The sequence below is a fragment of the Cebus imitator genome, unplaced genomic scaffold (assembly GCF_001604975.1).
Source record: "Cebus imitator isolate Cc_AM_T3 unplaced genomic scaffold, Cebus_imitator-1.0 Scaffold75, whole genome shotgun sequence".
NCBI lineage: Eukaryota > Metazoa > Chordata > Mammalia > Primates > Cebidae > Cebus > Cebus imitator.
In genome coordinates, this window is record NW_016107390.1 from 6,534,170 (window position 1) to 6,554,107 (window position 19,938).

General features: G+C 41.4%; 1 protein-coding gene and 1 pseudogene across 1 annotated transcript in view; both read left to right on the forward strand.

The window, feature by feature from the left end:
* Window positions 1-19,938, forward strand: part of RGS7 (regulator of G protein signaling 7) — a 532,072-nt gene that overhangs the window by 463,804 nt on the left and 48,330 nt on the right. Inside the window, exon 10 of the mRNA XM_037739855.1 lies at window positions 14,723-14,797. Coding sequence (XP_037595783.1) covers window positions 14,723-14,797 — 75 coding nt within the window. The remainder of the gene's footprint in view (window positions 1-14,722; window positions 14,798-19,938) is intronic.
* LOC119471812 lies at window positions 15,511-18,891 on the forward strand (annotated as a pseudogene).

The following is a 19,938-nucleotide window of genomic DNA, read 5'->3' on the forward strand; positions in this document are numbered from 1 at the left end:
GGCTCACTGCAACCTTTGTTTCCAGGTTCAAGTGATTCTCCTGCCTCAGCCTTCCAAGTAGTGGTGATTACAGGCGCCCAGCACCACCCCCAGCTATTTTTTTTTTAGTGGAGATGGGGTTCTGCCATGTTGGTCAGACTGGTCTCAAACTCCTGACCTTAGGTGATACACCCACCTCAGCCTCCCAAAGTGCTGGGATTACAGGCGTGAACCCAGCCACATATTTTCAAATGTCAGCAATTAGACCCTTTGAGAAAAAAAAAAGAAAGAAAACTGCCATTAAGAAAATGGAACTCAAAAAAAAAAGAGAGAAAAAAAGAAAGAAAAGAAAAGAAAATGGAACTCCAATGTATTGGCCTGGCTTGATTTATCAGAAGAACTTTGAAGTGAACTAAGTTTTACACTCTTGCCTCCACACTCACCCTATATTTATTTCCCCCAAAAATGCTTACTCTTTTAAAATTAAATCTGGTATTTGGCCTAAAATTACTAAAGTTTATTAGCTTTTTGCTTTTCCTCCATTCAGTATAGTTCAACTTTATTTTCAATTAGCAACTTCCTCAAATCCTGACAAACAGCCAGGCATGGTGGCTCACGCCTGAATCCCAGCAATTTGGGAGGCCAAGGCAGGTGGATCACCTCAGGTCAGGAGTTCGAGACCAGCCTGGGCAACATGGTGAAACCCCATCTCTACTTAGCTGGGTGTGGTAGCACATGCCTATGATCCCAGATACTCAGGAGGCTGAGGCAGGAGAATCACTTGAACCCCGGAGGTGGAGGTTGCAGTGAGCCAAGATCTCACCACTGCACTCCAGCCTGGGCAAGAGAGTGGGACTCTGTCTCAAAAAATAAAAATAAATCCTGACAAACATAATCTGAAAGCATAGAAGACACAATCCCTTGCTTCTATGGGATTATTTTATTTATGTCAAATTATACTGCTAATAATACTAATACTAATGGAAAATAATATGTGCCGTCATATTCTGTGTTCAGAGCTCTGCTGAGCCCTTTGACGTGCAGTATTTCATACATCAAGGAGGTTGGAACTATTTTTATTCCACTCGCTCTGAAAGAAGAGACACCAAGGCTTAAAGAAGTTGTTACTTTCCCAAGAATCTTAACTGTTTTGCCATCGTGTTGTCTTTTTTTGTGTATGATTATTAACATTTTTTTAAATGGCATGGTCCTTTAAATAAGTGGCTGATTAGAAAATTTTCTTTCAAGTGTGATGCAGATATAGCTATTTTAGGGGGAGCTATGCAACAAGCATCCGAGCTAAGGTTGAATGGCTGTTGTCATAGAAGTTTCCAGAAGAAATCATGAATTGGATGCTAGGTTAGACCAGATAATATTTATATTATCTTCCAAGGCATGCGTCTTTGATATGCTTCAGTGAAAACTAGGCTCATAGTGACCAATCTATATAGTTTAGAGAATGCTTATGAAACTCGGATGATGGCTATAGTTGAAAATGTTAAAGTACTGCACAACAGAAGAGCCATTATTATCTTTAATTTTTCTTATTTTATACCTTGAATCCAGATTTTCTCATATGGGGTTTTAACCTTCAGCTCCATAATATACCTCAGCAGAATTGCTGGTTGCATAATACGGGTCAGTGATGTTGTCGTAACTCTGCTGTGCGTTTGCACACCCAGGCAAAGAAAATGCACAGGGGCCCAGCTTTCGTTTGTCCTTGGATATTTGTAGGTCAAGATGGAAGCCACTTTAAACAAATTATAAAGGCAAGGACAGAGAGGCTTGCTCTATTTTCATCTTGACTTCTCTAAAACTGAGCCTTTGTAAGTTCTCAATGTCTTCCTGCTTTTTAATTACTTAACCCCCATCAACTCTGGAAGCAATCTGCTATCAGCCATTTATACTTATCAACTGATGGGCTAATTACATTGCACAGGAAAAAAGCATTTGAGCTAAATTTCTCTGCACTCGAAATGGTTCTTGTAAGCCTGGGAATTGGAGTATTTGTTTCTTGTTAAATAAATACGTGATAATAATCAGAGGTGATGACCAGTTGGCCAAGAGGTTAAGTTGTAGATACCAACATTCTCAAGCATACACAAATGCACACACACACGTACACACCAACAAACAGAAAATAAAACTCATTTTGTATTTTTAATAGATGGGTAGTGTTCAAAAAGTCTTTCACATTCAATCATTCATTCATTCATTCAGTAACACTCATTGAATGTCTACTAGGTACCAGGAAATTTCAGACGCCAGTGGCAGATACTAAACAAGACATAGAAAGTCCCTATATTTGAGGAGTTTACCTTTCAGTGGTGAAAGACAGAGTAAACAAACATATGTCATGTGCAGATCCCTCCAGGTGGAGGTAAGTGCTATGATAAAAATAAAGGCAAGGTGATGTGAACGAGAGGGACTACACAATATTTGGAGAAAAAAGTAGCAGCTAGTACAGAGACAAGGAACTGGTACAGAAAGAAGGCCAGTGAGGCTGGAATGAAGCGAGCAAGAGCAGAGGGGTGCCAAGTGCAGCACCTTGTAGCACGCGGCAAGGTGTTTGCCTTTTATCCTAAGTGTGATGAGAACACTTTGGAGGTTTGAAAGGAGAGTGATGTGATGTTGCTGTAGTTTAAAAAGGTGACGCTGGCTACTGTGTATAAAATAACTTGGGGAAAGGGAGGAGAAAGCAAGAAAGGAATTAGAACAAATAAGAAGGCTGTTTTGAGAGTCCAGGTGGGAGATGGTGGCAGGTTGGAGCAGGGTGGTAGCAGTGAGGCCGGAGAGAAGCCAGTAGATTCCAGGTGTATCTGGAGGTAAAGTTTGCAAGGTGCGCTGATAAGTCAAGTGTGGGAAGTGAGGGGAAAAGAGGAGTCAGTGATGACTCCTTGGTGATGGCTTGAGCTTCTTGATGGATGGTTGGAGACACTGAAAGGAAGAAAACCAAGAAAAGAATAGGTAGGAGAGGAGAGAAACTAAGAGTTCTGGCTTGGACGCTTTATCCTTTCTGGGAAACTAATCCAAAATTAGCACTGAATCTGGTAAGCTTTTTCCAAAAGAATCTGGGTGTAGACAAGAGAGTGCATCGTTCACTCGGGATCTGGAGAGATGCAACCTTAGAAGGCTGCCCTTCGCCTCAGCTAGCTTTTCTTCCCACCCCTATGAGCAGAAAACAAAATTCTAGCTCTCAAACTGGATGCCATTCTCTTTCCTACAACTCCAGATAATCGTTTGATGTCATCTGCTTCTGACCCCCTTTAATTCGCTTCCGTAATATTTAGTTACTAGTAAGTTTTCCTAAAGGTATCCTGAGACCTTGTCCACATTTCATTTGTTACAGTTTTTATACTTTTTCTTACCTCTCATATCCCCAAGACTAATTCTATCCAAAACTCAGCCAAGAAATAAACTCAAAAAGTCTTAACCAAAGTTGCTGTTTAAACTCCCACACCCTAACTCGTGAACTTTGATCGGGTCATTTGCTAAAATGTGGAACCCTGTGGCAAAGGAGCATTTGTATCGTTTCCTGACCCACATCAGAACCAAGCAACAAATTAGAGAATGATGGGATGTGCTGGAGTCAAGGATGCCGAGAGCAGCAAAAGCGACAGCTAACTCAGGTAAGGCAGGGAACTAAAAATGCATAAAATCACATAAAAGCTCAAAAGGCATTTGGAGTTGGGATCCTCTAGCCTCACAGGCATTGCTGTCTTAAAGACAGTAAATCTTGTCCTCAAATAATCATGACCTGGAATCATCAAGGAAAGACTGTTGTTTTGGATATGGTTATGTAAGAATTCAGGGATGCATGGGAATTACTTTAAAAGATTTTTTTCCCCTAGAAGTGAAAATAAAATAAAGTTTTGGCTCTTAGCAATAAATATAAAATCTAGAAAAGAACTTTATGTAAAACTCTCTTTTCTAATAGCACTAAATCTTTTTCTCTTCTTGGAAATCAAGTCAAATGCAATAAAGTATATCTTTGAAATTAATCTTCTTTACAGAGATTTTGCTACACTGAGGTTTGTGTTATGGCCTTTCTGTGTATATGTGTCCTGTAAAAGGAAGGCTCTGGTCTGAACGTCTGGGTCTTCCCCAAATTCATGTGTTGAAATCCTAACCTCCAAAGTGATGGTATTAGGAGGTAAGATCTTTGGAAGGTGATTAGGTCATGAAGGTTCTTTCCTCCTGAATGGGACTAGTGGCCTTATTGAAGAAGCCAAGAGAAACCTCTTATGCCTTCCACCAAGTGAGGAAACAGCAAGAAAAAACCTTCTATGACCTAAAAAGTGACCCTCACCCAACACAAAATGTTTCAGTGCCTTGATCTTGGACTTCCCAGCCTCCAGAACTGTGAGAAATAAATGTCTGTTGTTTATAAGCCACCTGGTTTATGGTATTTTGTTATAGAAGTCTGAAGAGATTAACACAGGGAGGTACACTCCTTTCCTATTTGGGAACACGTGATTTAGAAGCCTCCCATACCCTTTGTAATTCAAAGCTATTGAAGTCAAGGCAGCTATTATAATTCAAGGTTAATTCCGATATGTGATGATTTTCACAAACTTATTATTTTCTAGTTGTCCCGTTGCTATCTATTGTAAAAATTATTATAAGCCTTTGAACTTACTGTGAGTTATTTATGCTACACGAAATTTTAATTTGGTTCTCTTTAGCCTTTACAGCGTACCGTTTAAGTCACCAGTACTAACAATATCACTGTGTACAAAATTCAAGATTGTTTTCTCCAGTTCAGTAGCTAGTTCATTTTTCTATTTTTTGACACTTCACTTTTCCATTGGGGACATTTATGTTGTCAGCAGAGACACAGTCTGGGTTTCATGTCTTAATTTCCGCATTCAAAAAATGTGTTAAGATTTAAAGTAAAAATGTTTAAGGTGTTTGATGGCCCATTTCAGCCCATGGACCAGGAATCCCAAAATTCTGTGTTGCTGTTCACCCTCCCACCCATGAAATACCAGAGGAACAGTATAATGTGAATCAAAATGCCACTTCAATTATGGGTGTAAAAGTGCCCTATATGCCAACCCAGGACATAGGACAAATTGGAGCACACATGTTCAGTCCCCAATCTAAGAGGGCCTTTTTTTCTCCTCCAATTGAAAAGTCTTTGCATGTCCTCACACTGCAGCCAGCTTTTTGTAGGGAAATAATCATAGCAAGGGAAGGAGATCAATTACTCATGTGGGCCCCGCAGGCCAGTGTCACAGAGAAGTGCCCATGCTCACTTGCCTCAGGCCTTTTGTTTCTTCCTGGAGGAACCCCTGTTTTAAGGATAATTATGGCAGCTTCTACCCAGTGATTTTTTTTAATTATTATTTCAAAGCATTTCTATTAGGGAACATTTCAAGTATTTTAAAGCTGAACACAGTTAATCCCAGTGACCACAAAGAAGCTATTGGCAAATGTACTGGTTAGAGTCCTCTTGGTTGCTCTTTGAGAATGGTACCTGCAAAACAATTCCTAGTCTGTAAAAAGGGACTGTCGCTGAAGTTCCTAGATGTGAGCACAGATAGTTCCTAGATGTGAGGCTGAAGCGGTCTGATTTCAACTAGAACAGATTAATAGAATGTGATAGGACTACAGAAGGATTTAGGAAAGTATAGCAGAGACACTGAGTAACAAGAGACAGCTCCACCAGATTCTCAGTAATTGATCATCATATTTTAATGTTGCAGATTAAATGATATGTTCATACCATCAATGATAACGCAAAATCGCAGTGGCACAAAAGGACAGGCCAAGAGCAAATGATTACACAGGCATTTGTGTTGGAAATGCTCTGATTCATGATCTTGATAGCAACTACATAAAGGGCTGCATTCCATTTGGAGACGTCAGTAAATACAAACTGTGTATGTAAATACAACCTAGGAATCGTTTTGGATTCCTCTCTTCTTTTCACAGGCTTTCCCATATCAGCAGATGGCATAGGAGTCATCCTTGACTATTTTGTTTTCCTCAGCATGCCCACAGACGCAACCCATCAGCAAGTTTTGTTGATTAGAGCTTCAAAATGCATCCCAGATGCAACCACTTCACATCATCTCTAGTGCTGACGACATGCAAATGCACATCACCATAATCTCTTGCCTGGATAATGAAAAACCTTCAAACTGGACCCCTTGCTTCTGCTTTGCCCTGTTCCCACCCTGATAATCCGCTCTCAGAGTACTCACTACTCTTGAACGAGTTGTTTGTTTGCTTGGTTTTTAATCAAATTTCTTTTTTTAGAGCAGTTTTCAGTTCACAGAAAAATTGAGTGGGAAGTACTGAGTTCCCCAGCATCACCCCCCTCCCCGCCCACAGCCACCCCATTATCAACTTCCCACGCCAAAATGGTGCCTTTTATATTATCGATTAACCTGCATTGATCCATTATCACCTGCACTCTGTAGTTTACATTAGAGTTCACTCTTGATGTTGTACATTCTATGGGTATTGACAACTGTGTGATGACTATTGTAGCATCATATAAAATAGTTTCACTGTCCTAAAAATTCTCTGTTCTGGGCCTGTTTATTCCCAACTCGTGGCAACTACTGATCTGGAAAAAGCAAAACTATTTGTCTCCCTAGTTTTGCCTTTTCCAGAATGTCATATGGTTGGAATCGTACAATCTGTAGCTTTTCCAGATTGGCTTCTTTCACTTAGTAATATGCATTTAAGGTTCCTCTGTGTCTTTTCGTGGCTTAATAGCTCATTTCTTTTTAATGCTGAATAATATTCCATTGTCTGGATGTACCACAGTTTATACATTCACCTACTAAAGGACATCTTGGTTGCTTTTAAGTTTTGGCAATTGTGAATAAAGCTGCTATAAACATCCATGTACAGGTTTTTGTGTGAACATAAGTTTTCGACTCAATTTGGGTAAATGCCAATGAGCACGCTTGCTGGATCGAATGGTTAGAGTGTTTTGTAAGAAACTGCCAAACTGTCTTGCAAAGTGGCTGAACCATTTTACATTCCCACTGGCAATGAATGAGAATCTGTGTTGCTCCACATTCTTGCCAACAATTGGTGTTTTCAGTGTTCTAGATTTTGGCAATTCTATTAGCTGAGTAGTGGCATCTCATTATTGTTTAAATTTGCATTTTCCCAATGACATACGAAGTGGAGCATCTTTTTGTACATGTATTTGTCATCTGCTTATTTTCTTTGGTGAGGTGCCTGCTCAGATCATTTGTCCATACTTTAATTGGGTTGTGGTATTTTCTTCTTGTTGGGTTCTAAGAGTTCTTTACTTATTTTGGATACTAACCTTGCATATTTGTTTTCCAGTTTGTGGCCTATCTTTTCATTCTCTTGACAGTATTTTTTCATAGAACAGAAGTTTTTAATTTCAATGAAATCCAAGTTATCAATTATTTCTTTCATGTACTGTTGTGTCTAAAAAGTAATCACCCAACTCAAAGTCACCTAAATGTTGTCCTGTTATTAAAGTTTTATAGTTTTGCATTTTGCATTTAGATCCATGATTCGTTTTGAGTTTGTGAGTGTATGTGCGCGCGCGCGTGTGTGTGTGTGTGTGTGTGTGTGTAGCGTAGGGTCTGAATGAATTTTTTTAAATAAATGATAAGAAGTCACTCTCCTGTTTAAAAGTCTCTAGTGGCTTCCAATTATGTTTAGAAGTAAACCGAAGGCCTTACCATGGTCTCTGATTTCTACCCAACCTGACCACTTTCCACAGCTCCAGGCTGACTTCATATGATTCCCTCTCTTTCTGCCTCTTGGACGTGTGGAGCTCGTTCACAGCATACATTGAAGTAGGATCTTATACCCGAGAATCTGTAGCTAGCAAATGAGACCTAATAGGAATTAAATGAGTAAATACTATAGAGGAGAGTGAATGGAAGAAATTTGGGGCAATTTCCTCAAACAGCTTCCTTCAGTTTGTGTGTAGGACTTGGTAAGTAGATGGGTCAGGAGGAGGAGGGCTGAAAGAATCAGAAGCTGGATCAAGTGACAACTGCCTGAGAAAATGAAGAAAAGCTTGAATTGGATCTTTAAAAAAAAGAATCCTGGCTAGGCACAGTGGGTCACACCTGTAATACCAGAACTTTGGGAGACTGAGATGGGAGGACTGCTAGAGGCCAGGAGCTTGAGACCAGCCTGGGCAACATACCAAGACCCTGTCTCTACTTAAAATTAAAGTATTATCCAGGCATAGTGGCACTCACCTGTAGTTCCAGCTACCAAGGAGGCTGAGACAGGAGGATGGCTTGAGCCCAGGAAATTGAGGCTGTAGTGAGCTGTGATTGCACCACTGCACTCCAGCCTGGGCCACAGAGCCAGACCCTATCTCAAAAAAAAAAAAAAAAAACAGTCCTGAGATTGAACACTTTAAAATCTATAGTTACTTCATGTAAGTGAACACTTTAAAATCTATAATTTTAAAATCTGCAATTACTTCATGCAAGAATAAGGGGTCATTTTTATTGGGGTACAATGGGTCATGCATGCAAAACTTGTACTGTATTACAAAGGGCTGATTCTTTTTCATTCACTTATTTCTATTTGAATTAATAATTATATATACAGATGCTTCTTGACTTACAATGGGGTTATGTCCCAATAAACCCATTGTAAGCCAAAAATATTATAAGTAAAAAATGCATTCAATACTCTAATAAACTCATAGTAAGGGTGAAAAATTTTAAGTTGAGCCATCGTGAGTCAGGGACCATCTAAATACAGTAGTAGTTCCCCCTTACGTGTGGTTTCACTCTGCGGTTTCAGTTACCTGTAGTCAACTGCAGTCCAAAAGTAATTAATGGGAAATTCAAGAAACAATGCATAAGCTTGCGATTTCGTGCCATTCTGAGTAGCACGATGCAATCTTGTCTGTCCCATTCTGCCCCACCTGGAACACGAGTCATCCCTTCATTCATGCTGTCTGTGGTACCCGCCCATTAGGCACTTGGTAGCCTTCTCGGTTATGAGATCGACTGTCCTCATACCACAGTGCTTGTGTTCAGGTCACCCTTACTTTACTTCAGAATGACCCCAAAGCCCAAGCGTAGTGATCCTGGCGTATTGTTACAACTTTTCTATTTTATTAATAGTAACTGTTGCTAATTTCTTACTGTTCCTAATTTATAAGTTAAACTTTATGACAGGCCTGCGTACATAAGAAAAACAGTATATATAGGGTTTGGTACTATCCCTGGTTTCAGGCATCTATTTTGTGGCGGTGGAGAGTAGTAAAATATATCCCCTGAAGATAAGGGGGAACTATGCATATTTGAAACCTTAATTTTCCCGGAATCATGGTTTTTAAAGCATCTCTAGAGTGTACTTGATGCCTTGCTATCAGCTCTAGTTGACAGTGCATTCCTAATCCTCCACTCACGTGTCATCTAGGACGCTGTTTTCCCAGGTACACATCAGTTGCAGCGATTGAACTTCAGGACAGCTGTTCTGTATTCCTCTCTCTCACTGTCACTCATCACCATAAGTTTGGAGAGTTGTCCTGAACACAAGTATGCCTTCTGCTGTAACTAACAAAAATGTACTATGCCATGAAAGGAACTAAATGGCACTTAGATGCTTTTAAATAAAATATCAATAACGAAACCAGGAATTCCAGCTTCTCTTTTACACCTCATGAGGACACTCACGATGCGTTATGATACTAACATTTCTCAGTGATGTGCTCCTTTACTCCTTGACTCCCTCAAGAATAGGTTACTGCCGGGTGCAGTGGCTCACACCTGTAATCCCAGGACTTTGGGAGGCCGAGGCGGGCAGATCACAAGGTCAGGAGATCAAGACCATCCTGGCCAACATGTGAAACCTGATCTCTACTAAAAATGCAAAAATTAGCTGGGCGTGGTGGCACATGACTGTAATCCCAGCTACTCGGGAGGCTGAAGCAGGAGAATCACTTTAACCAGGGAGTCAGAGGTTGCAGTGAGCCAAGATCGTGCCATTGCACTCCAGCCTGGTGACAGAACAAGACTCTTTCTCCAAAAAAAAAAAAAAATTCCACAATGTTAAATCCTCCTTTATAATAAATAATAAATAACATTGTAATAATGTTACAGCCCAGCTTAGTTCAGTTGAAAAGAAATTCATCTTTGAATCTCTAGAAATAACACAGTTCTCTTCCAGGCTGATGTAAATAGCACTTTATTATTCCTTACATCCAACAACACTATGTACTTAATACTGTATCCAGCAAATAGTATATATTTGAACATTTTAATGGAAAGTCTACTTGGTAATGGTAATGTTATTTATATCTTATTGGGAAGAGAGATATGTTTCGTGCTACAGAAACCAAATTTATGAATTTCATGTAGATCTAGTGCCAGCTAGTGGTACCTATTATATATGCATCGAAAAGAAAATTGACTTTTTAAAAATAGCCAAAGACAACATGGCCTTACTGGGATTGAACAAATGCTTAAAAACAATGTTGAAAGAAATATCGTTTGCCATGTTGAGGAGACCCAACAGGCTGTGCGTGAGAATGGATGTCTGCAGTGCTCTGTTGCCGTATAACGCTCTGTGCCAACTTCCACGTAGTCACTGTGCTCCCATATCCCAATTATTCATGTATCTGTCATTCTTATTGTATGAGGAAGTTACTGAGGTATGGCTCAGGCCTTCATTTCTGCATCTCACCACTGGTCACAAGATCCGACAATTAGATGCAGAAAGAAATATTAATTGAAAAAATAAGAGGATTCAAGAAAAATTATTGCCATATTTCACTTACCACAGTGCGTGACTTATGAAAGCAGTTATTCAGGGGTTTTCAGCACTGGGTCATGACCTTAATTATTCAGAAGTATACCAGACAACTTTGGGTCTCTAGACTTTTTTAATCTTCAAAAATTTCCTAGTTGACTTAGATATCACAGACCTGTTGAACCATCGCTGTCGCATGAGTCTCCTTAGAAATTACAGGGTCTTAGACAAGCATCCCCCATCCAGCTTACTAATTTTAGCATTTAGTCATTAGTAACAAATTTTGAACAGGCAGATTTTATTTTGGGGTGATGGGAGCCGGGTTATAAAACATACCTCACAGTTCAGTCTCTAATAACATTTACTTTTAAAATCATTGCTTTCTTATTAATTTGCTGATTAGTGGTGTTAATAATTGGCACAAGTGGGAATTTCAGATGTAGGCTAATGGTTCATTAATCAAATTTAAAAGGCCATCTTCTTTTAAATGTGAGGATGAAACTTTTAATTCCCTTTAGGACTGCCAGTTGGAGATGTTCCTCTGGGGAGGGGATCTTTTCACTTTATGCCTGCAGTGCTTGCCACAATTTCCAGGGCCATTTGTTAATTATCCTGCCTGGCATGAAGTAAAATTGATTTGGAACCCTAGCTCGTTATGAAAGGAGTTTTGCAGTTCAAATGAGCTCAGCCTTCTCAGATGTGTAAAGAAAATACAATTTCTGTATTTTCTATAATCGACATGTTTTTCTCAGAAACCTATTTGAAGGGTAGGTTTCAATGCATGTGCTCTGCATGCTGCCATAATTGAAATAGTTGGTTTAGATGACTCACTCATTTGTGGATAAATGATCACACTTTCAGTTTTCTTGGCCTTTCTCTGCCGCTATCCAAGATTGGTTTGGGATGGGAGTTTGGGGTCTCGAGGTTTTGTTTTTACAATCTTGTGCAGTGGGGCATGAGGGCCAAGCATCCCCAAAACATCTTCCAGATCCTTGTCGATTTCTGCTGTAGACAGCTAGGCATGGGCTGCTCCCAGGACAGCTGCAACAGGTACCATCTCACCACCTGGAACTCACTGCTGAAGTCTGTGTTTCAGACATCTGCTTCCAGCATAAAATCCCTGCACACTTTGGGCTTTGTCCCAACCTCAGGCTCTCATCCACTCACTAGTCTTAGATCTTCTGTGCCTTTTACTACTATGGCATGTAACAAATTCCAGATGCCTTGACGGCCATATAAGAGGATTGGGAAGCATTGTCTTAAGCTCGTCTTTCTTGCTAACACCCATATGATATAAGATTCATCACGTGTAGGGCTTCTTCTAGGGGCATGGGACTAACTACCTCACAGGCTTCCTCATACCTGTCTGGGAATTTTAACCCTCCCTCTTACCTCTCCTTCTTGGAGTTTCTTCCACAGAGGAGAAAAATGAGGCACCTGCTGAGCTCAGTATCTTACCTTTATCTTTCTTTTTCTCCGGGTCATGAGAATCATGCTTTCATTTTCCTGGATATTATATCCTAATTTTTCCCACCCCTTAACATATAAAAGAAAATATCCATGATATATCTTATCATACTTGGCTCTTTAAAAATGAGAGAGAGAGAGAAAAAGAGAGAGAGATTTCACCCTGTCACCCAGGCTGGAGTGCAGTGGCTCAGTCATAGCTCACTGCAGCCTCAAACTCCTCAAAGCAAGTGATCCTTCCACCTCAGCCTCCAAAAAATGCTGTGATTACAGGAATAAGCCACTGCACTTGGATCCTGATATGTTAATAGGAATTTAAAGAATTTTACTGCCTCCCATTCCCTAATGGCTCAGATTTAGGGATGGAAGGCTGCAAAGAAATAGAAATTGAATAGAAAATGATGAAACCCCATCTCTACTAAAAACACAAAAATTAGCTGGGCATGGTAGCACATGCCTATAATCCCAGCTACTCAGGAGGCTGAGGCAGAAGAACCACTTGAACCCGGGAGGCAGAGGTTGCAGGGAGCTGGGATCGTGCCATTGCTTTCAAAAGCAAGACTTAATCTCAAACAAACAAACAAACAAAACAAAGATGCCTAGACCAACCATAAAAAATTAAATCAGAATATCAGATATTCAGCAACCAGATGCTGGGAGAGTTTAAGTGAATTGCTCAGTGTCACTTAGGAAATTAGTTCCACCCAACTGGGTGCCCTTCCTCCCTCCTGTGTTGCCAAGCTGACCACTGTGCTGAACCAGTTATTTCTATTCCTGAATAGATATGCAAACCAAACTCGTAATTTATTTAATATTTGTAGGACAGTGTGTGTGTGTGTATGTGTAGTATATACATATTCTACAAAAGAAAAGGAAAAAATGTTTTCCTCATTTACTTTCTTATCCATTACAATATTCTGGTGGAGTTTTGTCCCAATGGCTATGCTAGCAGGAGACTGCTTTTTAAGGAAAGTGCCGTATGTCCTCATTACACAGTGAGCTGATGCCTGTTACTGCAGTGAACAGCTGGGTCTGCCAGTCACATCAGCTCTGCCTTCTTGCCCTTGCTTCCCAACCCCATCCCAACTCCACAGAAGACTTCTCCACATTCACATTTTCTCTGGAGTCACTTCTAAAAACATCTAATGCTTTAATGTTCTTGCAATCTGTGGGAAGAAATAGAGAAATTGAACAGAGACATGCAACTTGATGTTTTTTACTAATACCAAAAATCCTTAAATCCTGCACCAAAAGTAAAGGAAACAGTTCATGTGGCCTTTAACTTCTAATCACTTCTAAAGGATGTGTGATGTCTAAGCCCTTCCTAGATTTAAGCTGCTATTTTTTAATCTCCTGTCTTCTCTGTTTCTTGATTCATATTCCCTCCCTTCTTCTCTTCTTCCCCCCTCCTTCCCTCTCCTCATCCAAACATACAAGAGGGTGGCAGCTATTTGTTTCTGTACAACAGAACAATAAATCTGACAGGATGAGACTCCTGGGGTGGTCAGGAAGCTGACAGCAGGCTGCCTGTACTTCTCCAGCTCCCTATTCTAAAGGGGTTCACCTGCCCTTAAGGAAAAGGAAGGTCAGGAATTTATCAGAAGCAGCATGGCATCTGATTTACCTTTCTCCATGCTATTTTTCTTTCTCCATCTTCCACTGTAATCCCAACAGTTTGACCGTGAACTCCATTGCATATACTGTCTATGGAAAACAAAGATTCCTAGTCACTGGGTTTCATAATCCCTGTAAGACAGTTCATTCTGGAAGCTGAGCTGGCTCAACTAAATGGCATTTTCGTTTTCCAACTGGAGAAAAGCAAGCCAGTCATCTAAAAGCAGCCTCACTTTTTTGTTTCTTTTGAGATGGAATTTCACTCTTGTTGCCAAGGCTGGAATGCAATGGTACAATCTCGGCTCACTGCAGCCTCCACCTCCCGGGTTCAAGTGATTCTCCTGCCTCAGCCTCTCAAGTAGCTGGGATTACAGGCGCCCACCACCACACCTGGCTAATTTTTTGTATTTTTAGTAGAGATGGGGTTTCACTATGTTGGCCAGACTGGTCTCGAACTCCTGACCTCAGGTGATCCGCCCACCTCAGCCTCCCAAAGTGCTGGGATTACAGACGTGAGCCACCGTGCCTGGCCCAGCTTCACTTTGTATAAAGAGAGCACTCCGTAAGAGGCTGTCTGCAGATACCAGCAGGTGGTATTGGCCCATTTGTCTGGGGACACCCTCGCTCTGTCCGTTGGGTTTGTTGCTATAAGTATTGACGCCACTGTCACATATGCAGCACAAGTATTTCTTTTTCTTGTTTCTCTTGGAGTTATTTGAGGATGGCGTCTGAAGGCTTTTAAGTGTGAAGAGTTAAGGGGTATTATTATGTCTTTTATGACTGGCTACTGGCTGTGGCCATCTAGAAAACACTGCCTTTGATTCGTATCATTGTAGCATTTGCTTGGGCTCTGGAGAGCAAGTCATTAATGCTTGTCCTGGCCAGAAATTTCACACCCAAAGATTCATTTGTCTCTCTGTTTTTCCATTTCCAGCCTGGATGTGTAAATACTACTGAAGTGGACATTAAGAAGTCATCCAGAATGAGAAACCCCCACAAAACACGGAAGGTAAGACAGACATTTGTTGTGCTGATCTTGGTGATGAATTGCCTTGTTTACAGGACGTCAGCCATAAAAAAACTTTCTTCCCATGTTATGGAGTATATTCCCCACTCTTCCCGGCCTTCCACAGCCCTCCCCTCCTCAGGATAGCCCCATCCCGATTCTCAAGCACACCGGGGTCTGACCAAGCACAGGAGAGGGACAGGACGCGAAGGAGCCCTCTCCTCTCCCAGAGAAGGGTGTGTCCTTCAGAGCCCAGGAGAGGAGGAAAAGAAAATGGGATTTCCTTAGAAACTCCGACACTGATGTGAGAAGGGCATTTTAAAACCCGAGGAAAGCGGGGACATCTAAAAGATAATTACAGAAGGAGTGCGGGGCCCCCTCTTAACATGGGGATTTTGTGACACAGCCGTAAGACGGTGTTTGTTATCTGAGAGAGTATCTGTTGGTCGTGTGGGGGAAGCTGTCCCAAATTCAGTGACATTTTACATAACCCTTTAAAAATGCATGGCAGTAGTTTCTAAATATTTTTTAAAGTAATGCAGATAACTAGAAGGCATTGTCCTCCATTCCATAAAGCACACTTGATGTACACAAGAATTTCTGGCCTGTAGCAGTCTGAGGACACAGCTCATAGATTGGCGCTGCTGGATTAATGCATTCCACAGACTTCAAGGTCTTCTTTTCTCTGGCTATTTCCTTAGTATTTCCTTACCATAATGTTTTCCAGAGTCTGTGTCCGTGCGGTAAGCACCCAACTTTTTTTTTTTTTCTAGTCTTATTTTGTGTGGCCTTTTTCTTCCATCCCTAGAAACCCAGCATCATGTTCAAAGGCCCCCAACTGGTCCGGGTACCTTTTCTTTCTTTTAAGGCAGTTTGCCTTGATGTTAGGATAAAGAAGCCACAGCAAAGCACCACAAAACCAATTCAGATGCGGTGCGCAAATGCTTCTGCTCCTCGGAGCTCTCTGAGCGAGGCAGAGCCGGACCGAAGCAAGCCTGCCTGGTCTGTCTCTCTTGCGGCTGGCCTCACTCAGTTGCTTTCATCCTTGATGACAGCACATCCTGAGGGCACCAAGAACTATTTTGCAGAACAAGATTCAAAAATGCTATCAGCTCTCCAAAAGGTGCATTAAGCCACCTCTGTCTGCTTTCTGATTAGTGAAGTTACTCTTCAAAATACTGAATTGGATGTACTCTTCAAAATACTGAATTTCCCCCAACAGACACTAACTCAGACATGCTGTGATTCAGAAGAGAAAGCATATGGATTAACAAGATAGCACTTAGACACAATAAGGGCATCGTTTATACTCTCTTTTCAGCACCATATTCAGCATTGATCATCTTTCTCATGTTTCACCTGGCACCCTCCTTTTGAACATTTGAGAACGATTAGTTTACAATGCTGTTCTTCACATACCATCACCCCTCACTTAATGATGAAAAGCTTACGAGCCACTGCAAGGTGAAATATTGTAAAGAAACAGGATCGTTGAGATCTAGCTCTCTTCATGTCGATAACGTCTCATTTCTTGTGAATCAACAACGATAGAACGACAGGGCCTCACCACAGAGTCTAGCACTAACATTTGCCAGAAGAAAACAAAAGTCTTGAAAAATCCGACAGCAGGTAGCAGGTATACCCTTACTTTCCACAGATGAAGAACACTGGTTTTCTCACCTTTCGATAAATATAACTTCTCACAGTCAGAAGTGTTCAATTTGCTAGCATCTTCGCAGACGATAATGTTATTTTACACGGAATGTTATAAGACTCCAAGCCACATACTGATGTGTTTTCTTCGAATTAGCACCACTGATGCTTTAGCTCATAGTCGTTTAGGAACTGTAATGATCCATTCAATCAGCAAAATTAATTTTGCTACCCTATGCCAGATATGTCCTGGGCTTCGGGCGCTCCACAGTAAAAGGGACAGTCAGGGCCCTGCCCCCCAATCCATGGTCTCATGAGGGTGCCGATACAGAGCAAGGGGACAAATGTCTGAACATGTTCATAGGTAGATGATTTTGTTAAGCTTTATGTGGTCTGCTGAGGCTGCCTTAACAAAATATCACAAACTAGATGGCTTAAGCAGTAGGAATGTATTATCTCATAGTAATGGAAACTACAAGTCCAATGTCAGGGTGGTGGCAAGTTCAGCTCCTGTGGAGTGTCTCTTCCTGGCTGGGGGTTGGCCGTCGCCTTCTTGCATCCTCAATGGCTCTTCCTGCGTGTGCATAGAGACAGACAGAAAAACAAACAGAACTTCCACCCTGGTGTCTCCTCCTTTTCTTAAAAGGACACCAGTTTCATTGTATTAGGCCCCACCCTGTAAACCCACTTAAACTTCCCTTCCTCTTTACAGGCCCCATCTGCAAATATAGCTACACTGGGGAATAGGGCTGCAACCTAAGAATTTGCGGGAGGAGACACAACTCAGCCCATGACATATCACAGAGAATTTCAGTGATTTGTGCTTGTAATTGCCAAGCGAATAACTTGACAACAATCCGCAAGCTGTTCCACCCCACCTCTGAAGGGTCCACAGCTCTGTGTCTGCAGAGCGGGCCACACGGTGGGATGACAAACCATAGACAGAAATGGCAGAGACCAGCCGGTGGCCTCTGGAAGCCGCCCTTCCCTCCGCCATAACTGGGCTGTCTCTGCAGCGCCTCTTTGCAGCTGTGTGGTCAGCCTCAGTCTTTGTACTGTGGCTGCTCAGGAAGTGGAACCCATGGACCATGCTTAATCTTTGAAAACAGATACTTCTGTTAGCCAGGAGAGCTGCTGTTCATTTCTTTGGGAGTGAGCTATAATAATATTTCCTGTGATTACACGTCATAGCAAGAGTAAAGGACCCAGTAAATCCCTAATGTAATAACCTAGCATAGGTGCCTAAAGACTATAAGAGTCATTTCACATTTCATTTGGGCATGTTGTATTTAATTGTTGAATTTTAGACATGTTTATCAAACATAGGAAGCAAAGGCTTGGCTGTATGGATGATACGAGATATTTTAAGAATCCAAAATTAGTCAGTCTTCAAGTCTTTATTTTTAACTTGAATATAGTTTACCACAATACAGGGAAATAGGTAAATACCTCCAGAATCTATGAAAGAATGATAGTGTAACATAGCCAGAAAGAAATCAGCCTCATCTAGATAAGTTTGCCTGATGTTATTCAATCTGATACTAAAATTTTTACTGGAACAGATTCTGTATTAGCCAGAGTTCTCCAGAGAAACCAAACCACAGACAGAGCATGGGGGGCGGGTAAGAGAGAGAGACAGAGACAGAGACTTATAGTAAGGCATTGGCTCACAGGATTCTTGAGGCTTGGTGAGTTCAAAGCCTGATGGCGGAGGCCAACAGGCTGGAGACCTAGGGAAGAGTTGCAGTTCAAATCCAAAGGCAGTCTGGGGAGACACAGCTCTTGAGTCGCCGGAAGCTTTTATTGGGTTGATGGCATCAGGGACCCACAGCAGCGTGTCATCTTGTCGCCTAGCCCCTAGTGCACCCCCGCTCACTGCCGTGACCCTGCACCCCCTCGCTGGTCTGGGAGTCCTGGCACCATGTGGATGGCGTCTCCGCAGAACGTGCAGGCCTGGCCGCAGCCCATGCCCCCAGAGGGCTGGACTTAGGAGGCATCTCCCTGCTCCTGCCAGGCCCAAGTGGTGCGAGGCTTCGGCCGTGGCTCCAGGCAGCTGGGCATCCCCGCAGCTAATTTTCCTGAATGAGTAGTAGGTAATCTTCCAGCTGATGTCTCCACTGGCATTTGTTATGGTTGGGCCAGTGCTGGAAGTGATGTCCATCAGATGGTGGTGAGCATCGGATGGAACCCATACCACAAGAATAGGAAGTCCATGGAAACACTTGTCCTGCATACCTTCAGGAAGACTTCTGTGGGGAAGTCTCAATGTGGCCCTTGTTGGCTACCTCAGACCAGAAAAGAACTTTGATTCTTCAGAGTCACTGATTTCAGCAAACTCAAGGCGACATTGAGGAAGCCAGGAAACTACTAGATTTACCAGAACATTTGAAACTCAAGACAAATTCTTCCAGGTTTCCAAAAGCAAAATAATGAATAGCCCCTGATGAAAAATCCTGTCATTTATGTATTCACTGTTTTCTACCATTTCATTGTTTATTACTGTCCAGCCTCATCCTGGTTATATTTTAAAACTCAAACATTTTCCTGCAGCTGTGAATTAAATAGTACAATGTAGTTCACATATCATGCTTCAGCAAGGCACAGTGGCTCATACCTGTAATCCCAGCACTTGGGGAGGCTGGGGCGGGCAGATCACCTGAGGTTGGGAGTTTGAGACCAGCCTGACCAACATGGAGAAACCCCATCTCTACTAAAAATATAAAAATATCTGGGTGTGGTGGTGAATGCCTGTAATCCCAGCTACTTGGGAAGCTGAGGCAAGAGAATCGCTTGAACCTGGAAGGCAGAGGTTGTGGTGAATGGAGATTGTGCCATCGCACTCCAGCCTGGGCAAAAAGAGTGAAACTCTGTCTCAAAAAAAGTACATATCACGCTTCAACTGGTAAATTAAGGCCATTGTATCATAGCTCTAAAAAGATTCATTTAAAAATCAGTATTTTAAATATATATATTGATTAAAATGTACCACTGGAAAGGTACTACATGTCTTATAATGGAAGTGCAATGTATATAAGCATGGATAAAAAGACAAATCACTAGTTTGAGATGAAAACTAAAATGTTCGTGGTAAAATACCAGCACGTATGTACTTGTATAGTTTGGCCTTCTAAACAGAGAAGGCTTATAAAAGTAAATGCATTCAATAGAAGTTTAGTAGCTTATCATAAACCTCAGGGAAGAAACCTAGACTTTGTATTTTTGATACTTTGTGCTTTAATATGTTATTAGAAACATGAAGATATTTGTGCAACTTTGTTTTAGTCATTTTCTTTGAAGTCACATCATTGTACCATCTTCATTTTTGTATGGCTCTGCTTCAATTCTAAGTCATCCACACTTCCTCTGCCTGTTTTTGTTTGTTTGTTTGTGTAATACAGTAAAATAAGTGTTTTTCAAATCTATCTCCCTTTTGTTGGATAACACTTGTTTTTAACAGTAAATATCCTTGTTCTCAAATAATAATAATAATA